This window comes from Larus michahellis, chromosome 22 (assembly GCF_964199755.1).
Source record: "Larus michahellis chromosome 22, bLarMic1.1, whole genome shotgun sequence".
NCBI lineage: Eukaryota > Metazoa > Chordata > Aves > Charadriiformes > Laridae > Larus > Larus michahellis.
In genome coordinates, this window is record NC_133917.1 from 4,340,774 (window position 1) to 4,365,403 (window position 24,630).

Below are 24,630 nucleotides of genomic sequence, written 5' to 3' on the forward strand. Positions count from 1 at the left end.
GCCCCGACTGGGGTGCAAGCCCAAGGCTCGGACTGGAGCAGCGGGTGATGCTTGGCACTTTTTTTGGCCCCTTCATCATGTCTGGGCCTCTTCTGAGCCTCCTCCTGTTCCCTTATCGGGGTCCTTCGTGCCTCGGGGCCTGTTCTTCATCTTCCTGCTGCCTTATCTCGCTGTTCTCCCCCTTCACCCCCGCCCCCCCCCCCCCAAGATCTGGGCAGCTGAAGGAAACCGCACCGAGATGGTGCTGGGTCTGCGCCGGCTGCTCCTTAACCCCTCCTGCGCCGCTGCCACCACCCCACACCCAGCCCCGGGCACCGCCAGCTGCCTTGGTGGCTTTTTCCCCCCGGTGACGTGGCCGCCGAGTGTGGGCACAGCCCCGAACTGGGTGATAGAGGGTGGTGGCCACTGGCCGGGCACCCCAGCAGCCTCCTGCGGGGCTTAGCCCAGGCCGGACCTCAGCCACAAATGCAGGCTCCGGCTCCGTTCCTGCTCCTCCAGGTCTGCCCAGGGGATGGGGACAGGTCACAAGTCACCCCAGGAAAGAGCCCCATGGCCTCAGGAAGGAGCCACCACGGTCCCCCTCCTCCCCGGTTCCCCCAGTGCCCACCCCGGCTGCCCACCGGCTGCCAGGAAGGCACCAGCCGCCGGGCACGGGCTCCGGAGTTACCGGGAAAGGAAAGTCCTGGTGGATAAACACCCCCGGGGGCTTCCCCGTGGAGAGCAGCCAAAACCGGGATTATCCTGGATTAGCCCCACGGCCCCTCCGGCACGGGGGCTGGCTCCCACAACCTGTCCCACCTGCGCTGTGGGTCCCATGGTGGGGGCGGGGGGTCGCTCCCAACCTGCCGGGGCCGGTTCGGGCTGCAAGGGCTGTGCTTCATCCACCTCCTCCTCCTCCCTCTCTGCAGAGGGGTCTGTGTGGGACCCCCCCCCCTGCTCAAACCCGGAGGGTCCTGCAAGCTCTGGCAGTGACCCCCCCAGGCCCCTTCCCGGTCCCCTGGCTCTGCCCGGCCCTGGCTCATCCCAGAAATAAACCCTGCTCTGCTCCGGGATTTGCCGGGCAGGTCCTGGACAGGGCTGGTGGAGCCTTGATGGAGCGCGGCCGGAGCTCAGGCCCGGGTTACCCATCCCCGGGGGATGCCCGAGGCCAGTCCCATCCCGCCGCTGCCTGCAGGAACCAGGCTGGGACCTGGCTGGAAACCAGTGCCCCGAACTGGGGAACCACTGGGAACGAGTCGCTGGTGACGGGGACGGGCTTGGGGACACGGCGCGACATCTTCATCCAGCTCCGCTGCCGAGCCCGGGGAAACGAGAGCTGCGGCTTCATCAAATTCCATGCAAATGTTGAAGTTTTCGGTGCTTCTGAGACCGGGGCTGGGGGTTTTTAGGGCGGCAGTGGATTAATCCAGTGGGATGCAACTGTCAGGACACCAAAATGAAGTTCCACTTGTGAGCACACGCGCTCCCCGGCCTCCCCTCGCCACGTATTTGGGTATTTTCTCCCGATCCACGCTTGCACCTTTCCCCCCTCCTCCCCGGGGGTTTTGGCTCCGCATCCCGCATCCTGGTGCCTGAAATCCCTCCCTGGGGCAGAGCCGGGTGCTCCGAGGTTCTCCGCTCCCTCCTCTTCCCACCGGGAATGAACCAGCTGCTCTGAGATACCGAGAAACAAGCAGGTTACGGGGCACAAATCCTCCCTCGGGCACCGGGCAGGAGAAACGCATGGAAAATACCCAGGATCAATCCCCTGTTTCTGAAGCCAAGAGGCAGCGAAGGCTCTGCCTGGGACCAGGGACGGTGATTTATGGGTGCAAATGAGTAAATGGTCCCTTCTCTGAGCTCTGGGCACCCCATCCACCCCCAGTACCATCCCATCCACCCCCCAGTATCACCCCATCCACCCCCCCAGTACCACCCCATCCACCCCCAGTATCACTCCATCCACCCCCCGTACCATCCCATCCACCCCCCCAGTACCATCGCATCCAACCCTGGTATCAACCCATCCATCCCCAGTACCATCCCATACGCCCCCAGTATCACCCCATCCATCCCCCCAGTACCACCCCATCCACCCCCCAGTATCACCCCATCCACCCCCAGTACCATCCCACTCCCCCCGCCCAGTGCCACCCCATCCATCCCCAGTACCACCCCATCCATCTCCCAGTATCAACCCATCCATCCCCCCAGTATCACCCCATCCATCTCCCAGTATCAACCCATCCATCGCCCCAGTATCACCCCATCCACTCCCAGTACCATCCCATCCACCCCCCCAGTACCACCCCATCCACCCCCAGTATCACCCCAGCCACTCCCCCCATAGCACCCCATCCACCCCCCCAGTATCACCCCATCCACCCCCAGTACCAGCCCATCCATCTCCCCGTATCAACACATCCACCCCCCCAGTATCACCCCTTCCACCCCCAGTACCAGCCCATCCATCTCCCTGTATCAACACATCCATCGCCCCAGTATCACCCCATCCATCCTCCAGTACCACCCCATCCACCCCCAGTATCACCCCAGCCACTCCCCCAGTACCATCCCATCCACTCCCCCAGTACCACCCCCTCCACCCCCCCCAGTATCACCTCATCCACCCCCAGTACCACCCCATCCAACTCCCAGTATCAACCCATCCATTGCCCCAGTATCACCCCATCCACTCCCAGTACCATCCCATCCACCCCCCCAGTATCACCCCATCCACGCTCAGTACCACCCCATCCACCCCCCCAGTATCACGCCATCCACCCCCAGTACCAGCCCATCCACTCCCCCAGTACCACCCCCTCCACCCCCCCCAGTATCACCCCATCCACCCCCAGTACCAGCCCATCCATCTCCCCGTATCAACACATCCACCCCCCCAGTATCACCCCATCCACCCCCAGTACCACCCCATCCACCCCGACCCCCCAGTGCCACCCCATGCACATCCCCAAGCAGGTCCCACCCTGCTGGAGCATCTCCTGGGGCACATCCCTGGGGGTGTCCCCCCCCCGCCCCCGCCACCAGCCCAGGAGCTGCTGCCTCCACCTCCATCCAACTTTGCCGAAAATTGCACCCAGCCCTTTTTCCTGCGTTTTCCGTTCCGGCCCAGGCGAATGGCCCCTGCCGTCGGCGCTGGCTGTCACGCGGGTCACGCGTGGCTGCTCGGCCGTGGTGCGACGCCAGCGCCGCGCTCCCCCCCCGGAGAGACGAGAGACGGCTCCCTCCCTCCCTTCCCTCCCTCCCTGGCTCATGTCTGCTCCGGACGGGGTTTGTTTGTTAAACGGGGCCGGGGAGATTATTCATCCAGGTTTTTTTGCCTGGATGCGTTTGCCTCGGTTCCCCCCCCCCAGAACCACTTGTCCCCATCTCGTCACCCCCCCCCCCCCCCGGGCTCCAGCCCGTGCCCTTGGCTCGGAGCACCCTGTGCCCCAGCTGATCCCACCCTCGGTGAAGATGTTCCGAGCTCAACCCGCATCCCCCAAAACGGGAGAGCGCTGCTCTGCCCCGCTCATCCCGAAACTGGCCCGGGCTGGCCCACCAGGATGCTCCCGCCACATCCCTGTCCCGCTGCCGCGGGATTTGGGGCGCCAGGCGCTCTGGCCCTCGTTAGCGGAGTTCGTTACCTCCCGGGGCTCTTCCCACCCCTTTCCCGCCTGGCACCTGCCACTCAGGCTGCGAGGAGTGGGGACACCGTGCCCCCGTTCCTGAGCGGAGCCATCGTCCTCGTGTCACCCCGGTGTTTCGGGGTGCATCAGTGTGACTGTCCCCACCATCACCTCCCCCCTGCACCCCTACTCCCTGCTGGGGGGGGCTCGGCCTCGCACCCCCCTCCATCCCACCAAGCCTCCGCCGCTCCCACACGTCCCCTCGCTGTCCCGGTGCCTGTCAAATGGTGAGGAATAAAGACCTGGAGCCAAAAACGAGCTCCATGATGAGCAGGAAAGGTCTGGGGGAGTTTTTTTGCAGCTCACAGCAGCCTTGGCTGCCCCCCCCCAAGCCACTTGTCCCCATCTCATGGCCCCCCCTGGGCTCCAGCCCATGCCCTTGGCTCGGAGCACCCTGTGCCGCAGCTGATCCCGCCCTCGGTGAAGATGTTCCGAGCTCAACCCTCGTCCCCCAGGAATGCTCGGGGTTGGGGGGGCGCTGGCAGTCGGGGAGGATATAGGGGCTGGGGAGTGAGCAGGGGGGGGCTCGGAGAGGGCATGGGAGGCTTGTGGGGTGATCAGGAGCGTGCTGGGGGAGTATGGAGTGTACTGGGGTGCTACGGAGGGCACTGGGATGCTGCGGACTCGGAGCCATGGAGCTCCGGGAGGTGTCGGGGCTTGGCGGGCTGGGGAATGGCTTGGCACACGGAGGACCGGGAATGCTGGGAACGGGGCTGGTTCGGGTGCTCCCAGGGCTGGCAGCGGGGCCAGCCGGAGGGGCTGCAGGGCTAATCCCGGCTAATCCTGCCCTTGGCCAGGCGCCCGGGCACCGGCATCTTCCCACATCTGGAAGATCCCGAGCTTCCCCCCAGCCCTCCCAGTCCCGGCCATTGGTGCCCGCTGCCTTCATAAGGGACGGACCCTGACCCCGGCTCATCCCTGGGTGGCTCCTGGCTGTGGTCGTCACCCAAAATCCTCCAGGATGGTGAAGCTCTGGGTTGTCCTGCTGCTGGCCGGGCTCGCCTGCAGCCTGGCCGCCGGCGGTGAGTCGGGCAGGTCCCCGTGGGGACGGGGGGTGACACTGGGGTGGTCCCCGGTGGGGTGCAGGAGGGGGTTCGGGCCGTCCACACGCACAGATCGAGGGGTTGGGTGCAGAGTGGGGGGTGTGCGGTGGGGGGTCCCGACACCCCGCCGCGGTCGGTGATGCCATCTCTCTTCCTCCTGCAGCTCCTCTTGATGGGACGTCCTCCCCGAGCCCCGGTGAGTTGGGGGTCCCGCGTGTGAATCCTGGAGGGGGGCGGGTCTGGTGGCCGGGCTGCAAGACCAAGGTTTGGGACACCCCCCTAAGGACCCCGAGCCCTCCAAGGAACGGCAAATCTTTGGGTTTTTTCTCTTGTTCCGAAGGTGGGGTTGTTCCCGGTGGGTGAGGATGCTCCTGCATCCCTCTCCACCCTCCAAGGCAGGCGTGGGTCGGACCCACATGGCCCAGGTGGGGTTTGAGCAGCCCCGGCCCCCTGCAAACCCCCCACCAGCTCCCTCGGGGACGGGGATGGTGGCCTTGGCCGGGGTGGGAACACAAGGGCCGAGAGGTGCCGGGGCGTCGGGGCCAGCGGTTTCGGTGGGTGGGTGGGAGGTACCGTGGAGGCGGTGAGGAGCACCCGGTTGGCGGCACATTGGGGGTGTTCGGGTAACCCCCTTTCTCCCCGCAGACGTTGAGGCAGCCGAGAGGGCCAATGGAGGGCTGCTGGCCCGGCTGGTTGACGTGCTGCATGAGGCGCTGGAGGCTCTGACCTCCAACATCGTCGGGTGAGCGGGGAAGGGGCAGCAACCGGGGGGCGGGAGGGCTCCGTCGGGGTCCCTGGGGACAGCAACGGTGCCGCCCCGAGCGGCGTCCCCAGCTCCTTGCCACCCCGCTGCGCTGGATGCCGGCGGGGGACACAGCGGTGTGGGTGCCGGGGGGGGGCCGGCTGGGTGCCCCTGGGAGGGTGGGATGGGGGGACTGGGCCGGGTCTCACCCGCTGGGTGTTTTCTCTCGCCCAGGTGAGCGGCCGGCAGCCAGCGCGGTAAGTCCCTTCCTTCCCCGGGCAGCCTGGGGACATGGGGTGGCCGGTGGCTGGCAGGGATGCAGCCCAAGGGCTGGGGGCTGGGGGGGCCGGGGGGGAGCGGGGAGGGCTCTCCTGGGGAAACTGGGAGCCCCCCCCCCCACCTCCCGGGGCCACCCAGGACCGTGCCCGGCTCCTCCTCTGCTTCTGCGCTGAGCGCCTCAAACCACCCTGACACCCCAAGAATCTCCCTGACACCCCAAAACCCACCCTGACACCCCCAAAACCACCCTGACACCCCAAAAATCACCCTGCCACCTCACCAAACCACCCTGCCACCCCAAAAATCACCCTGCCACCCCACCAAACCTCCCTGCCACCCCACCAAACCCCTCTGCCACCCCAAAACCCACCCTGTCACCCCAAAAATCACCCTGACACCGCACCAGACCTCTCTGCCATCTCCAAAACCACCCTGTCACCCCAAAAATCACCCTGCCACCCCAAAAACCTCCCTGCCACCCCAAAAACCACCCTGACACCACAAAAAACTCCCTGCTGCCCCACCAAACCACCCTGCCACCCCAAAAATCTCCCTGCCACCCCAAAAATCACCCTGACACCCCAACCAAACCTCTCTGCCACCCCAAAACTCTCCCTGTCACCCCAAAAATCACCCTGACACCCCAAAAACCCCCCTGCCACCCCAAAAATCACCCTGACACCCCACCAGACCTCTCTGCCACCCCAAAAACGTCCCTGCCACCCCAAAACCCTCCCTGCCACTCCACCAGACCCCCCCCCCTGCCACCCCACTGACCCCTCCCCTGATCCCACACCAGGGACCCCCACACGGCGGCTGGGCTGGGCTGGGGGCGGGGGGGCCCGACTCAGAGTAGGTTCTGGGGCAGTGGAGGAGCCAGAACCTGCTCCCCCCTCCATGGTGCGATTTGGGGGCCCTGCCAGGGCTGGCCCCGGGTGCCAGCGTGTTCCCCGGGGAGCAGGATGCGTCCCCGTCCCCCCTACCCCCCTGCCTCCTCCCTGCGAGCACCCCCGGCTCTGCACAGCGCCCCGCAGCTCCCTGACGCCGGCTCCGTTTGACCCCCAGCTCTTCCCGCGGCTCTTGTCGCCCCACGGCTCTTGTCACCCCACGGCTCTTCTCGCCCCGCGTCCCCGCGTCGCTCCGGACCAAAGCTGCCAATAAAGCAAACCCCTAATTACTGCCTGCCTTCTCCCGCCCAGTGTTTCCCTGCGTCCGGATGAATCCCAGCCGGGCTGTGGTCTGGTCCGGGGTACGATCCTGCTGCCAGCTGGAGGCAGCTGCAGTAGATGAACCAAGTCCCCCCCCCCCCGTCTCGATTCTGGTGCCCTTTTCGGGGGGAAACGGGTGCCAGCGGAGCCCCAGGGAGCCCTCCCACGCGTGGTGGTCCCAGAACAACCCACCAGCCCTCCAGGTCACGGTCTGCAGTCCTTACGGAGGCCATCCCAGTGCTTCCCAGTCCTGCTGGGAGCCCTCCAAGCTGCAGGGCTGAGCCGGATCCAGCTGTGCCCAGCTGTGCCTTCGAGTTTGTCCTGCCAAGGCAGAGACCCCCAGACCCCATTTCACTGTCCCCCAAGCTCTCAACCCCCTTGCGGGGTTCAGCTACCAGGAGCTCTGCCCCTCGTTAGCGGAGTTCGTTACCTCCCGGGGGCTCTTCCCACCCCCTTCCCGACTGGCACCTGCCACTCAGGCCACCAGGAGTGGGGACAGCATGGGCATCTGGGGTCCCCATGGTGGTCCCCAGCTCGGTGTCCCCACCTCCGGCACAGGGACGGTGATGCTCTGGGGTGTCCCGGGTGCAAGCAGGGCTGGGACACGAGGTGACACGGGGTGGCCAGGGATGGGGGGGGGTGTGCATGGGGACAGACAGGCCACCCCGGCCCCATCCAGCGTCCTATGTCCCCCCTGGGGCTAACGGCTTTCACCCCTTTCCCTTTGCTCATCACTGCGGGGGAGGGGGGGGTCACCAGCCCCGGGGGCGGGGGGTGTCATCCCACCTGGGGTCCCCTTGTCCCCAGCTGGGGACCACCCTGGCCACGGCCCCAGGTCCAAAATGTGGCTGTCCCTGCCCCCCCCCCCCCCCCTTCCCCCAACCCCTGGAGGTCCTGGGGGGGGGCGGGGTGTGGGATTTGCAGCTCTGACGCCCCCAGCTCTGCCAAAACCCCGCCGGGGGGGGGGGGGAGGGCTGGAGGAGGTTGGGGGGGTTGTGTGTGTGCTGCCTGTTGCCATGGCGATGAGGATGATGCTGGCAGCTCCGTGGGAAGCGGGTGATCTTCCCGGGGACGGGGGAGGGAGAAGCTTCGTGTCTTTTTGGAGTCGTGGGATGCTCCGGAGAGACACGGCTCCATCCAGGACGAGCCTGGAGGCGTCTTGAGAAGGGCTCTGGGGTGGGGGGGGTGGGAAGGGGTGGGGGCAGCTTGTACCTGTACCCCCAAATCCATATGGCAAAACCAGTGCCTACTGGTTTCCAGCTTGGAAGACCAGTGAAGAAGAGTCTCATGGCTTCGCTCCCGCTTGGAGGGTGGACAAAACCTGGTCGCCCTTGACCGGCTCCTCTCACCTCTTCACCGCTGGTGCCCCAAATGAATGATTTTCCCCCCAAAAAAACTCCTCCACCTCGGAGGAAACCCAGCTCCTCCCGGAGCCGCCAAATGCCCCGTCCCTGGATGAAGAGCGGCCTCTTCCTCCTCCTCCTGGCTGGCAGCCGGGCGCAGGGGTGCGTGCCGCGGCGCACATCTCACCGCCTCCTCCCTCCTGCCGTTTCTGGGCAGCTTTTGAAGTAAACCAAGCATTTTTTTAATTTTTTTTTTTGTTTTTTTTTTTTTTTACACGGTTTGGCAGGGGAAAGGTGCGTCGTGCGAGCGCCCGGGAGCTCTCGGGTGGCCAAATCCCCCTCCGAGCTGGCCCCCGGCAAGCGTTGGGGGTGGATAAACGCATGCAGTGACAACTGCAGCCGCCACCTCCGGCTTCCCACCGCAGGTGAGAGAAATCTCGTCTTAAAAAACAGCTTTTTTTTTGCTTTTTTCTTTCTTCCCCCCCCAGGAAAAGGCTCGTGGCGGCGCTGCCGCTCTCCGCGCAGTGGGATGTCCCCGGGGGAGACCCCACAAGTGATTCCTGACGGCTCCTGGCCCCGTAATTATTCCCCGAGGTGGGATAGAGCGTTATTAGCCATGGATTTGCTGGGGATGGAGCGGAGTTTAAATTAGAGCCCGGCTGATGGGACCCTCCGGGCGTGAAAGTCTCGCCCGCCTTTGCCGGTCGCACAAAGCCACCCCCAAATCCTGGGAACTGACCTTAACAAGGGCCGCGGTTTTGGCGGAGCGGAAAAGCTCTGAGCGAGGACGCCCAGGGCAACAGGGGCTGGGTGTCACCGCCTGGGAGCTGGTGACCCCAAAAGACCGTGGGGTTCCCAGTGACCGGAGTGGGGGGCACTGGGGGGTGCTGGAGCCGGGGGCCAACCTCCACCCAACAGCTCCGAGGCTTCAGGGCATCTTTTTTTCCCCCCCATCTGGAGCATCCACAGGCAGGGGGTGGGCACCGATGCGGTCCCTTTGGCTCTCCGTCCTTTCCAGGGGCGGGCAGATGGCACCTGGGGACACTGCGGTGGCCCAGGACGTCACCTCTTGCTCCCGTCCCCCTCGGGAGCAGCCGCGGCCGCAGCCTCCATGTGCGGTTTGAATTTGGAGCTCGGAGCCGTGCTGAGCCTGGAGCCGACCCAGCTGGCCGGGAAACGTCACCGCGATTATTTCAGTTAACTCAATTTACTGCTATTACTGTCAGCCGGACCTAACGACCCGACACGGAGCAGCAGCCCTTAGAGGACCCATTCCTAATTAATTTTAGCTCATAAACTAATTAATGGATTTACTTGTAAATTCTCAGAAAATCCATGTTCGCTGCTAGGAGCAACCCTTTCTCCCCGGGGAGGCCGGGCATCCTTGGGGATGCTCTAATCTGACCCTGGTGAACGTCTGTGTGTCCCCCCCCCCGGTTCCTCCCCCAGCAAAGTCACCCCTCGGCTGGATCCCGGTGCCTGCAGAGGTGCCCAGGCTCCTCTTCCCTAGGGATGCTCTCCCTCAGCTGGCCCGGATCTGTGGGGATGCCAGCGAATCTCCACGCCTGGGTCGGGGCCAAGCTGGACCAGGTGCCACCGCAGCTCCTCGCCGCCGTCGGTCCCGGGGGACGGTCCAGGGATGCTCCGGGGGGGACGCGGGAGCCCCGGCTGCTGAGCCGGAGGAGAGGGGGGAGGCAGCTGGGCGAGGAGGTTGCCAAACGGGCAGAGACGGTGGCTCCCGGCGATGCCGTGCCCGCAGCTCAACATCTGGGGCCCGTGGTCGCCGTCCAGGCAGCAGCGTCACCGCCTGTGCCCATCTTCCTCCTCCTCCTCCTCCTCCTGCAGAGCCTGGCCAGGGACAGGGGGACCCAAGACGAACCTCCAGCCTCTGGGGACGTCGGGGCAGCCCCCAGTAGGCTCTTTGCTGGGATGGAACTGGTCACAAGGGGCCAGGACCTCCTTGCCGGTGCCCACGTAGGGTCATTTTGTCCCCCCCCCGGCGAGGGTTTGAGGGGCAGAAGTGGCCGCAGACAGGAGGCGGGGGCAGGGGGGGGTCCTGGGGCTGCACCCAGGGACGTGGGGCTGTGCGGAGCACAGGGCGATGCCCATCCCAAAGGCATGGGGCTGTGCTGTGCCCCATCTCCTGCCCCCCCCAAATCCATCCTGTGACCCCGGGGCTGTGCTGTACCCCATGTCCTGACCCTCCCCCCCTCCAAATCTGTCCTGTGTCCCCAAGGCTGTGCTGTACCCCATGTCCTGACCCCCCAAATCTGCCCAGCATCCCCATGGGTGTCCTGTACCCCATGTCCTGGTCCCCCCAGATCTCCCCAGCCCCCCCAGAGCTGTGCTGCACCCCATGTCCTGACCCCCCAGGTCTCCCCAGCCCCCCCAGGGCTGTGCTGCACCCCATGTCCTGGCCCCCCAGGTCTCCCCAGCCCCCCCAGGGCTGTGCTGTAACCCATCTCCTGCCCCCCCCCAAATCTGTCCTGTGACCCCAAGGCTGTGCTGTACCCATGTCCTGACCCCCCAGATCTCCCCAGCCCCCCCAGGGCTGTGCTGCATCCCATGTCCTGGCCCCCCAGGTCTCCCCAGCCCCCCCAGGGCTGTGCTGCACCCCATGTCCTGGCCCTCCAGGTCTCCCCAGCCCCCCCAGGGCTGTGCTGTACCCATGTCCTGGTGCCCCCAAATCTGCCCAGCACCCCCATGGCTGCCCTGTACCCCATGTCCTGGCCCCCCAGATCTCCCCAGCCCCCCCAGAGCTGTTCTGTGCCCCATGTCCTGACACCCCCCCCACCCCAGATCTGTCCTGTGTCCCCAGGGCTGTGCTATACCTGTGTCCTGGTCCCCCCAAATCTCCCCAGCCCCCCCAAAGCTGTGCTGTACCCATGTCCTAGTCCCCCCAGATCTACCCAGCACCCCCATGGCTGCCCTGTACCCCATGTCCTGGCCCCCCAGGTCTCCCCAGCCCCCCCAGGGCTGTGCTGTAACCCATCTCCTGCCCCCCCCCAAATCTGTCCTGTGACCCCAAGGCTGTGCTGTACCCATGTCCTGGTCCCCCCAGATCTCCCCAGCCCCCCCAGGGCTGTGCTGCATCCCATGTCCTGGCCCCCCAGGTCTCCCCAGCCCCCCCAGAGCTGTGCTGCACCCCATGTCCTGGCCCCCCAGGTCTCCCCAGCCCCCCCAGGGCTGTGCTGTACCCATGTCCTGGTGCCCCCAAATCTGCCCAGCACCCCCATGGCTGCCCTGTACCCCATGTCCTGGCCCCCCAGATCTCCCCAGCCCCCCCAGAGCTGTTCTGTGCCCCATGTCCTGACACCCCCCCCACCCCAGATCTGTCCTGTGTCCCCAGGGCTGTGCTATACCTGTGTCCTGGTCCCCCCAAATCTCCCCAGCCCCCCCAAAGCTGTGCTGTACCCATGTCCTGGTCCCCCCAGATCTACCCAGCACCCCCATGGCTGCCCTGTACCCCATGTCCTGGCCCCCCAGGTCTCCCCAGCCCCCCCAGGGCTGTGCTGCACCCCATGTCCTGGCCCTCCAGGTCTCCCCAGCCCCCCCAGGGCTGTGCTGTACCCATGTCCTGGCCCCCCAGGTCTCCCCAGCCCCCCCAAAGCTGTGCTGTAACCCATCTCCTGCCCCCCCAAATCTGTCCTGTGACCCCAAGGTTGTGCTGTACTCATGTCCTGGTCCCCCCAGATCTCCCCAGCCCCCCCAGAGCTGTGCTACACCCCATGTCCTGGCCCCCCAGGTCTCCCCAGCCCCCCCAGGGCTGTGCTGCCTCCCTCCCTACGCTCTGGCGGACCGCCCCCCCGCCCCCCCCCGAGGTTTGCGGGACCCCTCTTTGCTCCAGGACCTCTGCGCCGAGAAGCTCTCGCTCCGCCCCCCCCCCCCCCTTAATTTGGGGGTGACACCCGGCGGCGGTCCCGGCGAGCCCCCCCCCCCCCCACCCCCGAGTTGGGGGGCGGTGGGGCACCCCCCGGGGGTTGCCGGCTGCGGAGGTTTCCCACCAGCAGATGTCAGCTCCCGCCCGGGGGATGCGCGGCCGGGGCTCCGCAGCATCGCCCCCGCCTGCGACAGCCTCCCCCGGGGCGGGGGTGGGGGGGGACAGTCCCCGGGGTGACAGGGTGGCCCCAGGGCTGCGTGTGCCACCACCGCCGCAGCGACACGGGCTCTTCCTCCAGCTCCCCCCCCCCCCCCGCCCCCCCCCCACATTGGGGGTCCGCTGTGGGCACGTTGGAAAATAGCTGGTTATCAACACGAAGGGGTGCAGGGGAGGGGCTGGGTGCTGGGCTGAGCACCCCGGGGGTGGGGGGTGTTTTGGGGGTTGGGGGGGGGCGGGGGAGCTGTAGCAAGTGGAGTGTTACGGTTTGAGGAACCCGCAATGATTGATTGTCGTTTAGACAATTATTCCATCACCCGATGAGCCCTCCCCACCCGGGAAGGGGAATCGGAATAAAAGAAGGGATACTCGAGGGTTGAAATACAAATGGATTTAATAGGATAAGAGTAAATAATTAACATTAATAATACTGAAGAACCAATATCGATCCCAATACCAGCGTAAGGATCATACCCGGCCTGTTCTACCAGAGGAAGCCGTGTGCTCCCCGCCAACGTGGGACCCTGCGAGCGCTGCGGCCGCGGGAGGAAGGGAAGGGCTCGGGGCTCCGGCACCGGGGCGAGGAGTGCTCAGGATGGCAGCCATCAGGGGAGAGCGAGAGAGAACTCAGCAAACTCTCTGATTTCTCTGGAAAGTGCCGTCCGTGGGATGGAATAACCCCGGTGGCAGCTTGGGGCGAGTGCCCGGGTCTCGCTCCTCCTCATCCCCGCACCTCGAAAACACCGAGCCCTTGAAACCCGCCCCCCAGAGCTGGAGATAAAGTAAATATTTTCACCGATTCAGGCACTAGAGTCTTCTAAAAGCGCAGTTTTCCCGGGCGCGAGAAGAGGAGTTAGTCCTGTGTCGCTCAGGCCAGGACATGAGGGTCCTGCTCACAGGCAGCTGGGGGGGTGGTGGGAGGGCAAAGGGCTGGAGACCCCCCCCCCTGCAGGGTGATGGGGCGATGGAGGGGGGCTGGACCGGCACCCCCAGCCCATGAGCAGACGTTATCCGGGCCCGGCACACCCCCCCACCCCCCCCCACAATGGATTTTGCCAACCTGGGCGCCTTCGTCGAGACGCAAAGCAGGGGTCGGGGACGCCACACGCCGACCGCTCGTCTGGGGGGTGCTGCGGGTGGGGGCTGCACCCCCGGTTTGAGGGTGCCCTCGGGGGCAGGACCCGCTGTGCCACACGGCTGCCCTCGGCGTGGGGACCCCCAGGACCCTGCCAGCGCAAGGGAAGGGGCCGTGGAGGGCTCGATCCTGCTCCTCAGCAGCCAGTTTGGTGCTGCTGAGCCCACCCAGGACCCCCCCCTCACCCCCCCTGGCCCCACTCCCAGTAGAAAAATCCCCTCTGGGGGCTGAGCCCTGGGGGGTTTCTGCCCCGCAGCGCTGGGAAAAGGGTCTTTCCCCACCCTGATAAACCCTTTTCTGGCCAAGGGGCTGGGAGTTGCGCCCCTTGTTTTCCGGAGTGCTCCGACAACCGGGACCCCGCCGAGCCCCGGGGATGTCCCGGTGTCACCCGGGGTGATGCAGCAGGTGGTGGCACGGCTGGGGCGTCACTCGCTGTCCCCTGTGTGCGACGGAGACGTCCCCCAGCTCCAGGGTGTCCCCAGTCCTGCTGCGGGAAGGAGGACGCCATCCCTGCCAGCTCCACTGGGCCGGAGGCAACCGGGAGCAAATCCGGGCTCTCCCAGCTGTGCCCGCAGCCGCCACGTCCTGCGGCTGCCAGGAGCCCAGCGGGCCAGTAGCCACGCTGGGAACGGCTCCCAGCTTGGTCCCGGGGGACAGCGGGGTTGTGGCCCTTTCCCCCCCCGGTTGCCGGGGGTGCTGGGGCCCATCTGTGCCCCCCAGTCCAGCTGGGCACTTTGGCAACCCATCCCCGTCTGCCCCCCCCTCAGGGCGGGCAGGGGAAACTGAGGCACGGAGCCATGTGAGAGCACCCCGTAGCATCGGGACGCACCGGGTGCTCCGTCCTCTGTGCCACCCACCGCCTGGGGGTTTTTGGGGGGCAGGATGTGGCCAGCGGGCAGGAGGGGTGCCGCAGCGAGGGCTGGGGACGTGGCTGGTCCCCTCAGAGTGCCTCCAGCCCCCGACATGTCCCTTCTCCCGCACCAAGAGCCGTCGGGGTGGCGAAACGCCCTCTGCAGCCAAATGGACCCCAAGGATGGGCCACCAGGACGGTGCCCATGGGACTTGGGAGACCCCCAAAACTGGGGGACCCTGGGGACAGGGCCCTTTTGTCACAGTTCCGCCCCCCCCCCCCCCTTCCCGCCACCTCACCCCGGTGCCACCATCGCTCAAATTGACAAACACGGGTCAGCGAGCGCTGGCCGCGGCCCCCTCAGTCCCCCGCCGCCCCACCGGGCCCCCCATAGCCCCTGATTTTTCTTTAATTGCATTCCCCAGTGTCATGCAAATGAGCCGTCCCGGGCGCAGCTGCCGGGATTAAATTAGACCCCGTTAATACGCGGTAATTGCGTTTCCGCACAGGCCCAGGAATGCCAACCCCGGGCGCGGGGGCGGTGGGCGGCCGGCAGCGGGGCCGCAATCGGCTTTCACAATATTTACTCTGGCAATTACCCCCCCTTGCAGGCCGCGGCCCCTCCGAGGCCAGGGGCTGGCAGGGGGATTAGGGGACGGAGAGGCGGGGGGCGGTGGCCACCGGGGTGCTGGTGGGACATGGGGAGAGGGGTGGGATGAGGCTCCCCCCCTTCTCATCCTCCCCAAATTTTGCCCCTTGTACGTGCAGGTTTGTGCCCTGCCTGGAGCATCCAGGTGCTGGCTCTATCCCCTCTCCAGGTGGAGCATCATGGAGGTGGAGCATCCCAGGGTGGAGCATCGTAAAGGTGGAGCATCACAAGGTGGAGCACCATCAAGGTGGAGCATCCCAGGATGGAGCACCATCAAGGTGGAGCACCATCAAGGCGGAGCATCCCAGGGTGGAGCAGCATCAAGGTGGAGCATCCCAGGATGGAGCACCATCAAGGTGGAGCTTCATCAAGGCGGAGCATCCCAGGGTGGAGCACCATCAAGGCGGAGCATCACAAGGTGGAGCACCATCAAGGTGGAGCATCCCAGGGTGGAGCAGCATCAAGGTGGAACATCATCAGGGTGGAGCATCATAAAGGCGGAGCATCACAAGGTGGAGAACCATCAAGGCGGAGCATCCCAGGGTGGAGCATCATCAAGGTGGAGCATCCCAGGATGGAGCATCTGAGGGTGGAGCATCATAAAGGTGGAGCATCCCAAGGCAGAGCACCATCAAGGCGGAGCACCATCAAGGCGGAGCACCATCAAGGCGGAGCACCATCAAGGCGGAGCATCCCAGGGTGGAACCCCATCAGGGCAGAACATCCCAAGGTGGAGCACCATCAAGGTGGAGCATCATCGAGGTGGAGTATCATCAAGGTGGAGCATCATAAAGGTGGAGCATCCCAGGATGGAGCATCATCGAGGTGGAGCATCATCGAGGTGGAGCATCCCAGGGTGGAGCACTGTCAAGGTGGAGCATCCCAAGATAGAGCACCATCAAGGTGGAGCATCCCAGGGTGGAGCATTGTCAAGGTGGAGCATCCCAAGATGGAACACCATCAAGGCAGAACATCCCAAGATGGAGCACCACCAAGGTGGAGCATCCCAGGGTGGAGCATCTTTGAGGTGGAACATCCCAGGATGGAGCATCATCAAGGTGAAGCACCCCAAATCTAGCTCCTTTTGGCAAGCCTTGCAGCCATCAGGAGGACCTGCTCCAGGTCCCCCCCCAGTCCCTCACATCACCCCAGCCCTACCGGGTTTGTTCTTGCCCCCCCCCCGTGGCTGTGGCCCTGGGATGTGGAGCACCTGAGAAGGAGGATGCTTTCGAGGGAGATTTCCTTGCAGGGCACCAGGGAAGGGACACAGGTTGAGGGACATCTGGCATGTGACCAACAGCTGGGGGTAATGGGGACAAGCTCAGGACCTGCCACCTTTTCTCTGGGGGTCACGGGGACGGTGCAGTCTGTTCCTCGTGACCTGTGCTGCTCAGAGGGAAACTGAGGCACGGGTGGGAACATGCAGTGGCCCTGAGCTGAGATGGATGTGGGGTAACGAACTGGTGTCTGGACTCCCCCCAGCGCCTGGGGAATGAAGAGCTGGGGAGGGATGTGGGGGGGGTGGTGGGGGTGGGAAGATGATGGTGGGGGTGGGGACGTGGGGGACCTGCGGGGGAGAGGGGACCTGGGGATACGACCCCTGAGAGATCGGAGGGTTAAATGGGGGATGGAGGGGTCCTGGGAGGGATGGAAAGACACGTGGGGGACGAGCGGGCTACGCAGGGGGCATCAAGGAGGGGGGGCACAAGGAAAGGACACACGGGGGTGAGGGGGGGGCTCTCGGGGAGGGTGGGAGGCTGCTGGGGTGGGCACAGCTTGGGGTTTGGGGGTCAGCGGGGCTGAGCCCAGGTGGTAACTGGTGATGCCAGTCCCCCTCGGAGACCCCCAGCGCCCACCCGGCATGTCGGGGGGGGTGTGTGTGTGTGTGGGGGGGGCTACACCTCCACCCCAGCCACAGCCCAGCAAGGTCCCGTCCCGGGGTCTGCGGGGTCCCCGTCCCCGGGGCTGGCGACGGAGGCGGGAACGGGGAGGTTGAACATCTTGCGAGAGGGGTCCGTGGGTGGGGGGGCAGAGCCCCCCCGTAACCCCAACAGATGCAAAGCCCCCGCACAATGGGATTAGCCAGTGGCACGTGGCCCGGCACACAATGCCCCCGCCATGGTCCCGCTCGCTCCCGGGGGGTCACCCCCGCTCCCGGCATCCGGGGGCCACCGCCAGCCCCGGGGGAGGTTTCCTTGTGTGCGTTTGTGTCGTGTGCGTGTGTGTGTGTGTGTGTTTGTCCCCCCCCAGCCCTCCACCCCCAGCTTCGGGCGCCCACCGGCCCCTTTGTGCGGGTGCCCGGACCTGTTGGAGCCATCTGTCAGGGAGGGGACGAAGCGGCCACCGAGCCGGGCAATGTGGCAACAGGCAGATTTATTGGCCGCAATCTGTTCCTGCCTGCCCGGCCCGGCCCAGCCTGGCGCTGGGAAGCAAGCCATGAAGCCACTAATGAATTAATTAGTATTCCCTGTAATCCCAGGCTGCCAAAGACAGGAGAGGCGAGCGCTCGAAATTAAGGGTGGAGGGTCCCGCGGGCTGGCGCGTGCGGGGAGGCCCCCACGCAGCGACGCTGGGACCAGAGTCCGGGCAGGGATGGGGGGGGGGTTGGGGGCAGAGGGATGACTTCTGGGGTGCCGTTGGCGTTCCCCGCTTCCAGCCCCGCTGCTGCAGGGGGGGGGGTCCCAGCCCAGCCCCTTCCCCAGGCCAGGGGGCTGCAGCCCCTGAGGTTGGAGGTGCCGAGCTCCAGGTCCGGCGGGGGGCGCAGAGCCGGGTAACCCATAACGTTCATCCCTTAATTAATGGGGGGGGGTGGTGTCTTTTTCCATCGCCCCCCTCACCGGCCGGGGGCTGTGGAGCCCCGGGGCCCCTTCCCTTGTCTGAACGGAGGCGGCGAGCTCAGCCGGGCCCCTTCTGGCTGTACCAGCCACTAATTACTCCCCCTTTGCTCTCTCATTACAGCCGGGAGGGAGCTGCGGCCCCCCCCGCCCACCCCCAGCACCTGGGTCGGAGCCAGCGTCGCCCAGGGCTTGGCCCCCCCCACCCCCGGCCATCCCCAGCGCCCACGTCACCACGGCGGTGCCCGGCCACGGCGGGAGGAGGGTGATGACACCCCAGTCTGACACCCCCGGCAGCCCCCACCCCGCCCCGTGTCACCGTCACGTCGTGCTTGGCCGTGTCCTGTCGGACGGGGACACCCTGGGGGACTCCCCCCGTGGAGCTGCACGGCTGGGTCTGTCCTGGTGCTGGGTGCCCTTTCCAGGGGTGCCCATCCTAAGGTGTTCCTCCCAGGATGCTCATCCAAGGGTGCTGGTCCAGGGATGCTCACCCAAGGGTGTCCATCTAGGGGTGCCCATCCCAGGGTGCTCTTCCAAGGGTACTGATCCAGGAATGCCCATCCAGGGGTGCTGATCCAGGGGTGCCCATCCCAAGGTGTTCATCCCAGGGTGCTGGTCCAGGGATATCCATTCAGGAGCGCCCATCTAGGGGTGCTCATCATCCAGGGGTGCCCATCCAGGCGTGCCCATCTAGGGATGCCCATCCCAGGGTGCTCTTCCAAGGGTACTGGTCCAGGAATACCCATCTAGGGGTGCCCGTTTAGGGGTGCCCATCTAGGGGTGCTCATCATCCAGGAGTGCCCATCCAGGGGTTCCTACCCAGGGGCACCCATCTAGGGATGGTCTTCATCCTAAGGTCTTCATCCCAGAGTGCTCTTCCAAGGGTGCTGGCCCAGGGATGCCCATTCAGGGGTGCTCATCTTGGGGGTGCTCATCATCCAGGGGTGCCCATCTAGGGATACCCATCCCAGGGTGCTCTTCCAAGGGTGTTGGTCCAAGGATACCCATTCAGGAGTCCCTATTCAAGGGTGCCCATCTAGGAGTGTGTATCTAGGGGTGCCCATTGGTGTTCCTCCCAGAGTGCTCATCCAGGGGTGCTCATCCAGGGATGCCCATCCCAAAGTGTTCATCCCAGGGTGCTCTTCTAAGAGTACTGGTCCAGGGGTACCCACCTAAGGGTGTTCATTCAGGGACACCCATCTAGGGGTCCCTATTCAGGGGTGCCCATCTAGGGATGTCCATCTAGGGGTGCTAAAGCAGGGGTGCCCATCCTAAGGTGTTCATCTCAGGGTGCTCATCCAAGGGTGCTGCTCCAGGGATGCTCACCCAAGGGTGCCCATCTAGGGGTGTTCATCCCAGGGTGCTCTTCCAAGGGTACAGATCCAGGAATACCCATCCAGGGGTGCCCATCATCCAGGGGTGCCCATCTAGGGGTGCTCATCATCGAGGAGTGCCCATGCAGGGGTGGCCATCTAGGGGTGCTCAAGCAGGGGTGCCCATCCTGAGGTGTTCATCTCAGGGTGCTCATCTGAGGGTGCTGCTCCAGGGATGCTCACCCAAGGGTGCCCATCCACGGGACCCCAGCCAGCATACCCACCCGAGGATGCTCATCGAGGGGCACCCACCCAGGGATGCCCAGGGACCGGGCGTCCCCACCGGGGGTCCCCCACCCAGGGATGCCCCGGGGTTGCCGTCGGGGCCCCGGTGGGGGGGCGGGAGGAGCCGGGCTCGGTCACCTCCCCCCGTGGGAGGAGCCAGGGGGGATCCGCGGCCGGGCAGGAGCCGCCGGCAGCGCGGAGCTCTCAAAACCGCCCGACAGCCGAGCTGCCCGCTCCCGGTGTCGCTCCCGGTGGTGCCGCCGCCGCGGGAGCTGCCCGCGCCCCCGGGGCTGGAGGCACCATGTGCCCGGGCAAGTGACAGCGGGGACTCGCTCCGGTGCCCAGGTAAGGGCGGGCTGGGACCCCCGGGGGCGCGGGGGGACCTGAAGGGAGGTGTCGGCCCCTTCCGACGGAGCTCTGCGGCCGCTCGGTGCCCCCGGTTCCCCGGGACGGCGCGGGGGGCTCTGCCCCGACGGCGGAGCAGCGGGACCCCGTCCCGGGGCGTGGGGGGGGCTCTGCCGGGGATGGCGGGCGAAGGGTGGGATGGAGCCGGCGGCACCGAGCCCCAGCCGCCCCCCGCGGCTCCCCGCAGCCGTCGGGGATGGAGCCGCGGATCCCGGGACCCCCGTGCTGGGGGCTCTGCCCTGCCCCGGCGCCGGGCACTGGCTGGTGGTGGGTCCGGCCACCCCTGGGGGTGGCTTTCGCTGGGGATGGCAGTGATGAAGGTGAAGGAGGTGATGAAGGACCTGCCGCAGACCCAGGCTTTTGTTTCTCCGCTGCCGGAGGGGGCAGCCCGGGGAGGGGTGGCGGGGGGGGCCGGTGCTCTTCAGGGACAGCCCCTTCCCCAGCGAGTCCTGCCCGGGGCCAGGACCCCAGCGAGGAGGAAACCAGCATCCCCCACCTTCCTCCCACTCTTCCAGGTGCGTGTGGCTGCTGCAGGGCTGCCCTTGAGCAGATTCTGCCCCTCCAAAATGTCAGTGCGCCCCCTCTCCCCTGCCCCAGTTGGCTGAGGGTGGGGCTGGGAGCGGGACCATGAGTGGGACTGGGAGCTCTGGGCAGCCCCGGGGTTCAGGACTCAGCCGACACCGGTGTCCCCGTAGCCACCCCGTCGGGTGCCGGAGCGGATGGAGCAGCTGTGGGGCTTTTAATCCGCCCTGCAGCCGGAGCCCACCACCTCCACGTACAGCTGGGCCACATCCTGCTGCCTTCCCAGGCAGGACGTGGTGCAGAGCCCTCAAGCAAATCCTGATTTTTGTGGTGTGCTTGTGGGTTTCTTGTCCCTCCTGCCCCCCGCTCCGGGATAAATTCCCAGCCCCAGCTGCCCATTTTGTTCCTGGCTCTTGTGCCAGCATCTTTTTCCTGCATCCTCTTCCTCAGCCCTCTGTGTTTCTTCTGCCTTGGGTGGCCCCATCCGGGGTCGGGGTCTTCGTATCCGGGGCTGGGGTCGGTCAGTCTTTGTCCTGAACCAACTGTCCTCCTCTGGGGGATCGAGTCCCTTGAAAAGAGACCAGTGAAGGCTTGAAACCAGGTTCCTGGTCCTACAGGAAAGGAGGAGGAATTGAACCCACTTGTTTTGGGAGGGGACCTCGGTGCCTGGTGACACAAAGGGCGAGCATCTCCCTCTGCCCATGAGCGCAGCCAGCCCTACTTGAAAATTAAGTTTTTGGCTAGAGCAGGCGTTTTCCTGCAATGGGTTTCTTGTCGTTCTTTCAGACGATGTGGGATGGAGACGTTTGAAAACGAAAAATATAAGGGGCTGGACAGGCTTCCCATTTCACCGTGGGTTCCCACCGTCTCCTTACTTGGGAAACTACCGAAGTGACTTCATCAGGCAATTCCCTCTTTGTCTACTTCCCCCCCGCTTTAAAACCAAAATCAATATTCTGGAGAAAGAGAGCAAAAATCCCTAAAAATTCAAACTGGATTTCCAAAGAGACAACCTTCTGAAACATTTCCGTGGGAATACTGCTCCGCGGAGCGCAGGGAACGGGGGCAGGCGCTGGGGTCGCCTCTCGAACGCAGCCCCAAACCCGCGGGTTTTCTTCTGGGATGGATTCTGGTGCGCGGGACCGGTGAGGGACAGGAGGTGCAGGCAGGGATGCTGCGTTTGGGGTGGGTCTCCAAGGGTGGAGTGAAATAACCCTCGGACCGCAGCCTGGAAGGGGGTTTGGAGCAGATCCGCAGCCGTTTCTGGGCTGCTCTCACTGCCCAGAGCGGGTGCAGCCCTGTGGTCCCACCGGGATGCTCGCAGGAGGCATTTGGACCTTCTCCATCCCGGCTCAGCCAGACCCATCCATTCTTCCAAGAGATGGTCCTTCACCACCTTCGCCCACCAGATTTCCAAATATCTGACAGACCCCCTATTACTCCGCCGAAGAGTTAATTGGGGCCGCATGGTCCTCCGGGGATGCGATGGCTGTGCGCAGCAATTAACACCCTAATCCAGCCCGCCAGCCCCATCTCGCATATTAAAAGTGGGATTTTCCGCGTGGGGTGGAGAGGGGCAGCGGAGCCAGGGCTTGGGCAGCGCACTTTCAGCAAAGCTGCTTAGATGCTAAGCTTTATTAAATGAGTCAGGCCCGATGACAGGATTTGGGGGGGCTGATTAACATGAAACCCGGGCTGGTTCGTGCGGTGCGAGCGTGTTCGTTACGGCAGAGGGAAACGAGGGTTCAAGCAAACGTGCTCTGGTTAGAAGAGGTCAGGCAGGAAAATCTCCAGAGGAGGAGGATCTTGGCTTTCGCGCTCCCTTTTGCAACCCACGATCAGGGTTGAAGCCACGAGGGGAAGGACTCATGAGCGGGAATAACCCCAAAATTGAATTGTTAGAAGCTCTGAGCTCTGAGCTGGGCCCCACGGAGAGGCTTCAGTGGCTCCCCCCAAAATTCAGCAGAAATTATTGTAGGTGGATACTTAGATAGGGGATGGATAAATAGATTCTGTAAGTGCCATCGGTGGACAAAAAGCAGTTGATGCCTCTGGAAGATGATTTTGACGCCAGTTCCTAATGCCCTCAACATGTTGAGTGGCTCTCCTGCTGGAATTCCTTAACATCTCCTTGTCCCCTTGTTGCAGAGATCGGAGATGACCAAGGCGTATGCCAAGCCCAAAGAGATGGCGGAGCTGGTGAGCACCCAAGCTTGGATGGAGGAAACGTTGAGCTCCAAAGATGAGCTGAAGGAAGAGGACAGCAGGCAAGGTCCTTTTGGATTGATGTCTGGCTTGAATGAAGAGCACGACAGCATCGAGGAAGAAGAGGAGGAAGAGGATGATGGGGAAAAGCCGAAGAGAAGAGGACCAAAGAAGAAGAAAATGACCAAGGCGAGGCTGGAGCGGTTTCGGGCCCGGCGGGTGAAGGCCAACGCCCGGGAGCGCACGCGGATGCATGGTCTGAATGATGCTCTTGACAACCTGAGGAGGGTGATGCCCTGCTACTCCAAGACTCAGAAATTGTCCAAGATCGAGACACTGAGGCTTGCGAGGAACTACATCTGGGCTCTGTCTGAGGTGCTCGAGACGGGGCAGACTCCTGAAGGGAAGAGCTTTGTGGAGATGCTCTGCAAGGGCTTGTCCCAGCCCACCAGCAACCTGGTGGCTGGCTGTCTGCAGCTGGGACCGCAGACCTTGTTCCTGGAGAAGCATGAAGAAAAGTCCCCGGTGTGCGAATCCGCCATATCCAGCCACTCCTTCAGCTACCAGTCCCCGGGGCTCCCAAGTCCACCCTACGGGACCATGGAAACCCACCTGCTGCATTTAAAGCCTCCAACCTTCAAGAGCTTGGTGGATGCTTCCTTTGGAAACCATCCCTCTGACTGCACCACTCCCCCCTATGAGGGTCCCCTGACGCCGCCCCTGAGCATCAGCGGGAACTTCTCCTTGAAGCAAGATGGGTCTCCAGACCTGGATAAATCCTACACCTTCATGGCCCACTATCCCTCCGTCAGCCTGGCTGGAGCACATGGACATGCCTCTCACTTCCAAAACACAGTCCCCCGCTACGAGATCCCCATAGACATGAGCTATGAGTCCTACCCACACCACGTGGCCGGGCCCCAGCTCAACGCCATCTTCAATGAATAGCGAAGCAGAGTTAGACCCGAATTCTTGACGTAGAGAGAAGTTTCAGCCGCGTCGTGGAGCTGGTTCTAGAACGGACACAACTGGAGCGAGGAAATCGCTGCTACAGGGTGAGAGACTTCTGAGCATCTCTGCAGGACATCGGCGTGGAAGGTTTGGCTGGCCCTCCTGTGCTCTGCCAACAGGTCTGCGCTGGTGCCACCTTGCTGATTTCCGAGCTGTCCCCAGGAGCCACGTGAACCCTTCCCGACAGCCAAACTCTGAGCAGCCGCCGCCGAAAGTTGAGCCGCTGCCTCCCGCTCCCTCTGCCCCAGAGATGCTCGTGAAGGTGGCTCCACCCTGCAGGACTTTCTGCCTGAACGCACTCCAGCACTTGGGATCGTCCATTGCCAAGATGTTACGGCTCCTTTTCCTCCCTCCTTGGGGTGGTGGGGTGTGGGCACACCTCTGTCTCGCATCAGGTGGAGACAAGCCCCTCCTGCCCCTTGGGCTGACCAGTTCCCCTTCCACAGGCTCTGATGGGCTCGTGGTTTTCCCAGTTCAGCTGTGGCAGAGGTGGGGATGACCTCAACCACTTGCAGAAGACCAACACGGTTGCTTCTCCTTGAAGCTTCCCACCCAATGGAGGACCTTATCTTTGCTGCCACTGTATCATCCAGGGACGGCACGGTCCAGGCAGGCTCAGAGCTTCTCCATGATGGTCGCTCCACTGCTCTCCTCCTGCGCTGAGCCCGGCTGCCCGTCCTCTTCTGAGCCTCAGACCTGGCCTGTGACCCATAACCACCATGAGCTCGTCAGCACATGGCTCAGGCTCTGATGGGGTCATGGTTTTCCCAGTTCAGCCATGGCCAGATGGGCTGGCAGAGGTAGGAATGACCTCAACCACTTGCAGAAGACCAACACGGTTGCTCCTCCTTGAAGCTTCCCACCCAACAGAGAACTTTATCTTCGCTGCCACTGTATCATCCAGGGACGGCACGGTCCAGGCAGGCTCAGAGCTTCTCCATGATGGTCCCTCCACTGCTCTCCTCCTGCGCTGAGCCTGGCTGCCCGTCCTCTTCTGAGCCTCAGACCTGGCCTGTGACCCACAACCACCATGAGCTCTTGA

General features: G+C 64.4%; 2 protein-coding genes across 2 annotated transcripts; both read left to right on the forward strand.

Moving 5' to 3' along the window:
- Positions 1 to 238: 238 nt before the first annotated feature.
- On the forward strand, positions 239 to 7,221 carry LOC141733837 (uncharacterized). Its single transcript, XM_074564784.1, has 8 exons — positions 239 to 346; positions 1,065 to 1,356; positions 2,770 to 3,270; positions 4,466 to 4,690; positions 4,875 to 4,907; positions 5,357 to 5,453; positions 6,532 to 6,584; positions 6,932 to 7,221. The coding sequence occupies exons 1-8, from the start codon at positions 239 to 241 to the stop codon at positions 7,219 to 7,221; spliced, it is 1,599 nt and encodes a 532-aa protein (XP_074420885.1).
- Positions 7,222 to 22,529: 15,308 nt separating this feature from the next.
- On the forward strand, positions 22,530 to 23,525 carry NEUROD4 (neuronal differentiation 4). The gene has a single exon (XM_074565069.1). The coding sequence runs from the start codon at positions 22,530 to 22,532 to the stop codon at positions 23,523 to 23,525; it is 996 nt and encodes a 331-aa protein (XP_074421170.1).
- Positions 23,526 to 24,630: the final 1,105 nt, after the last annotated feature.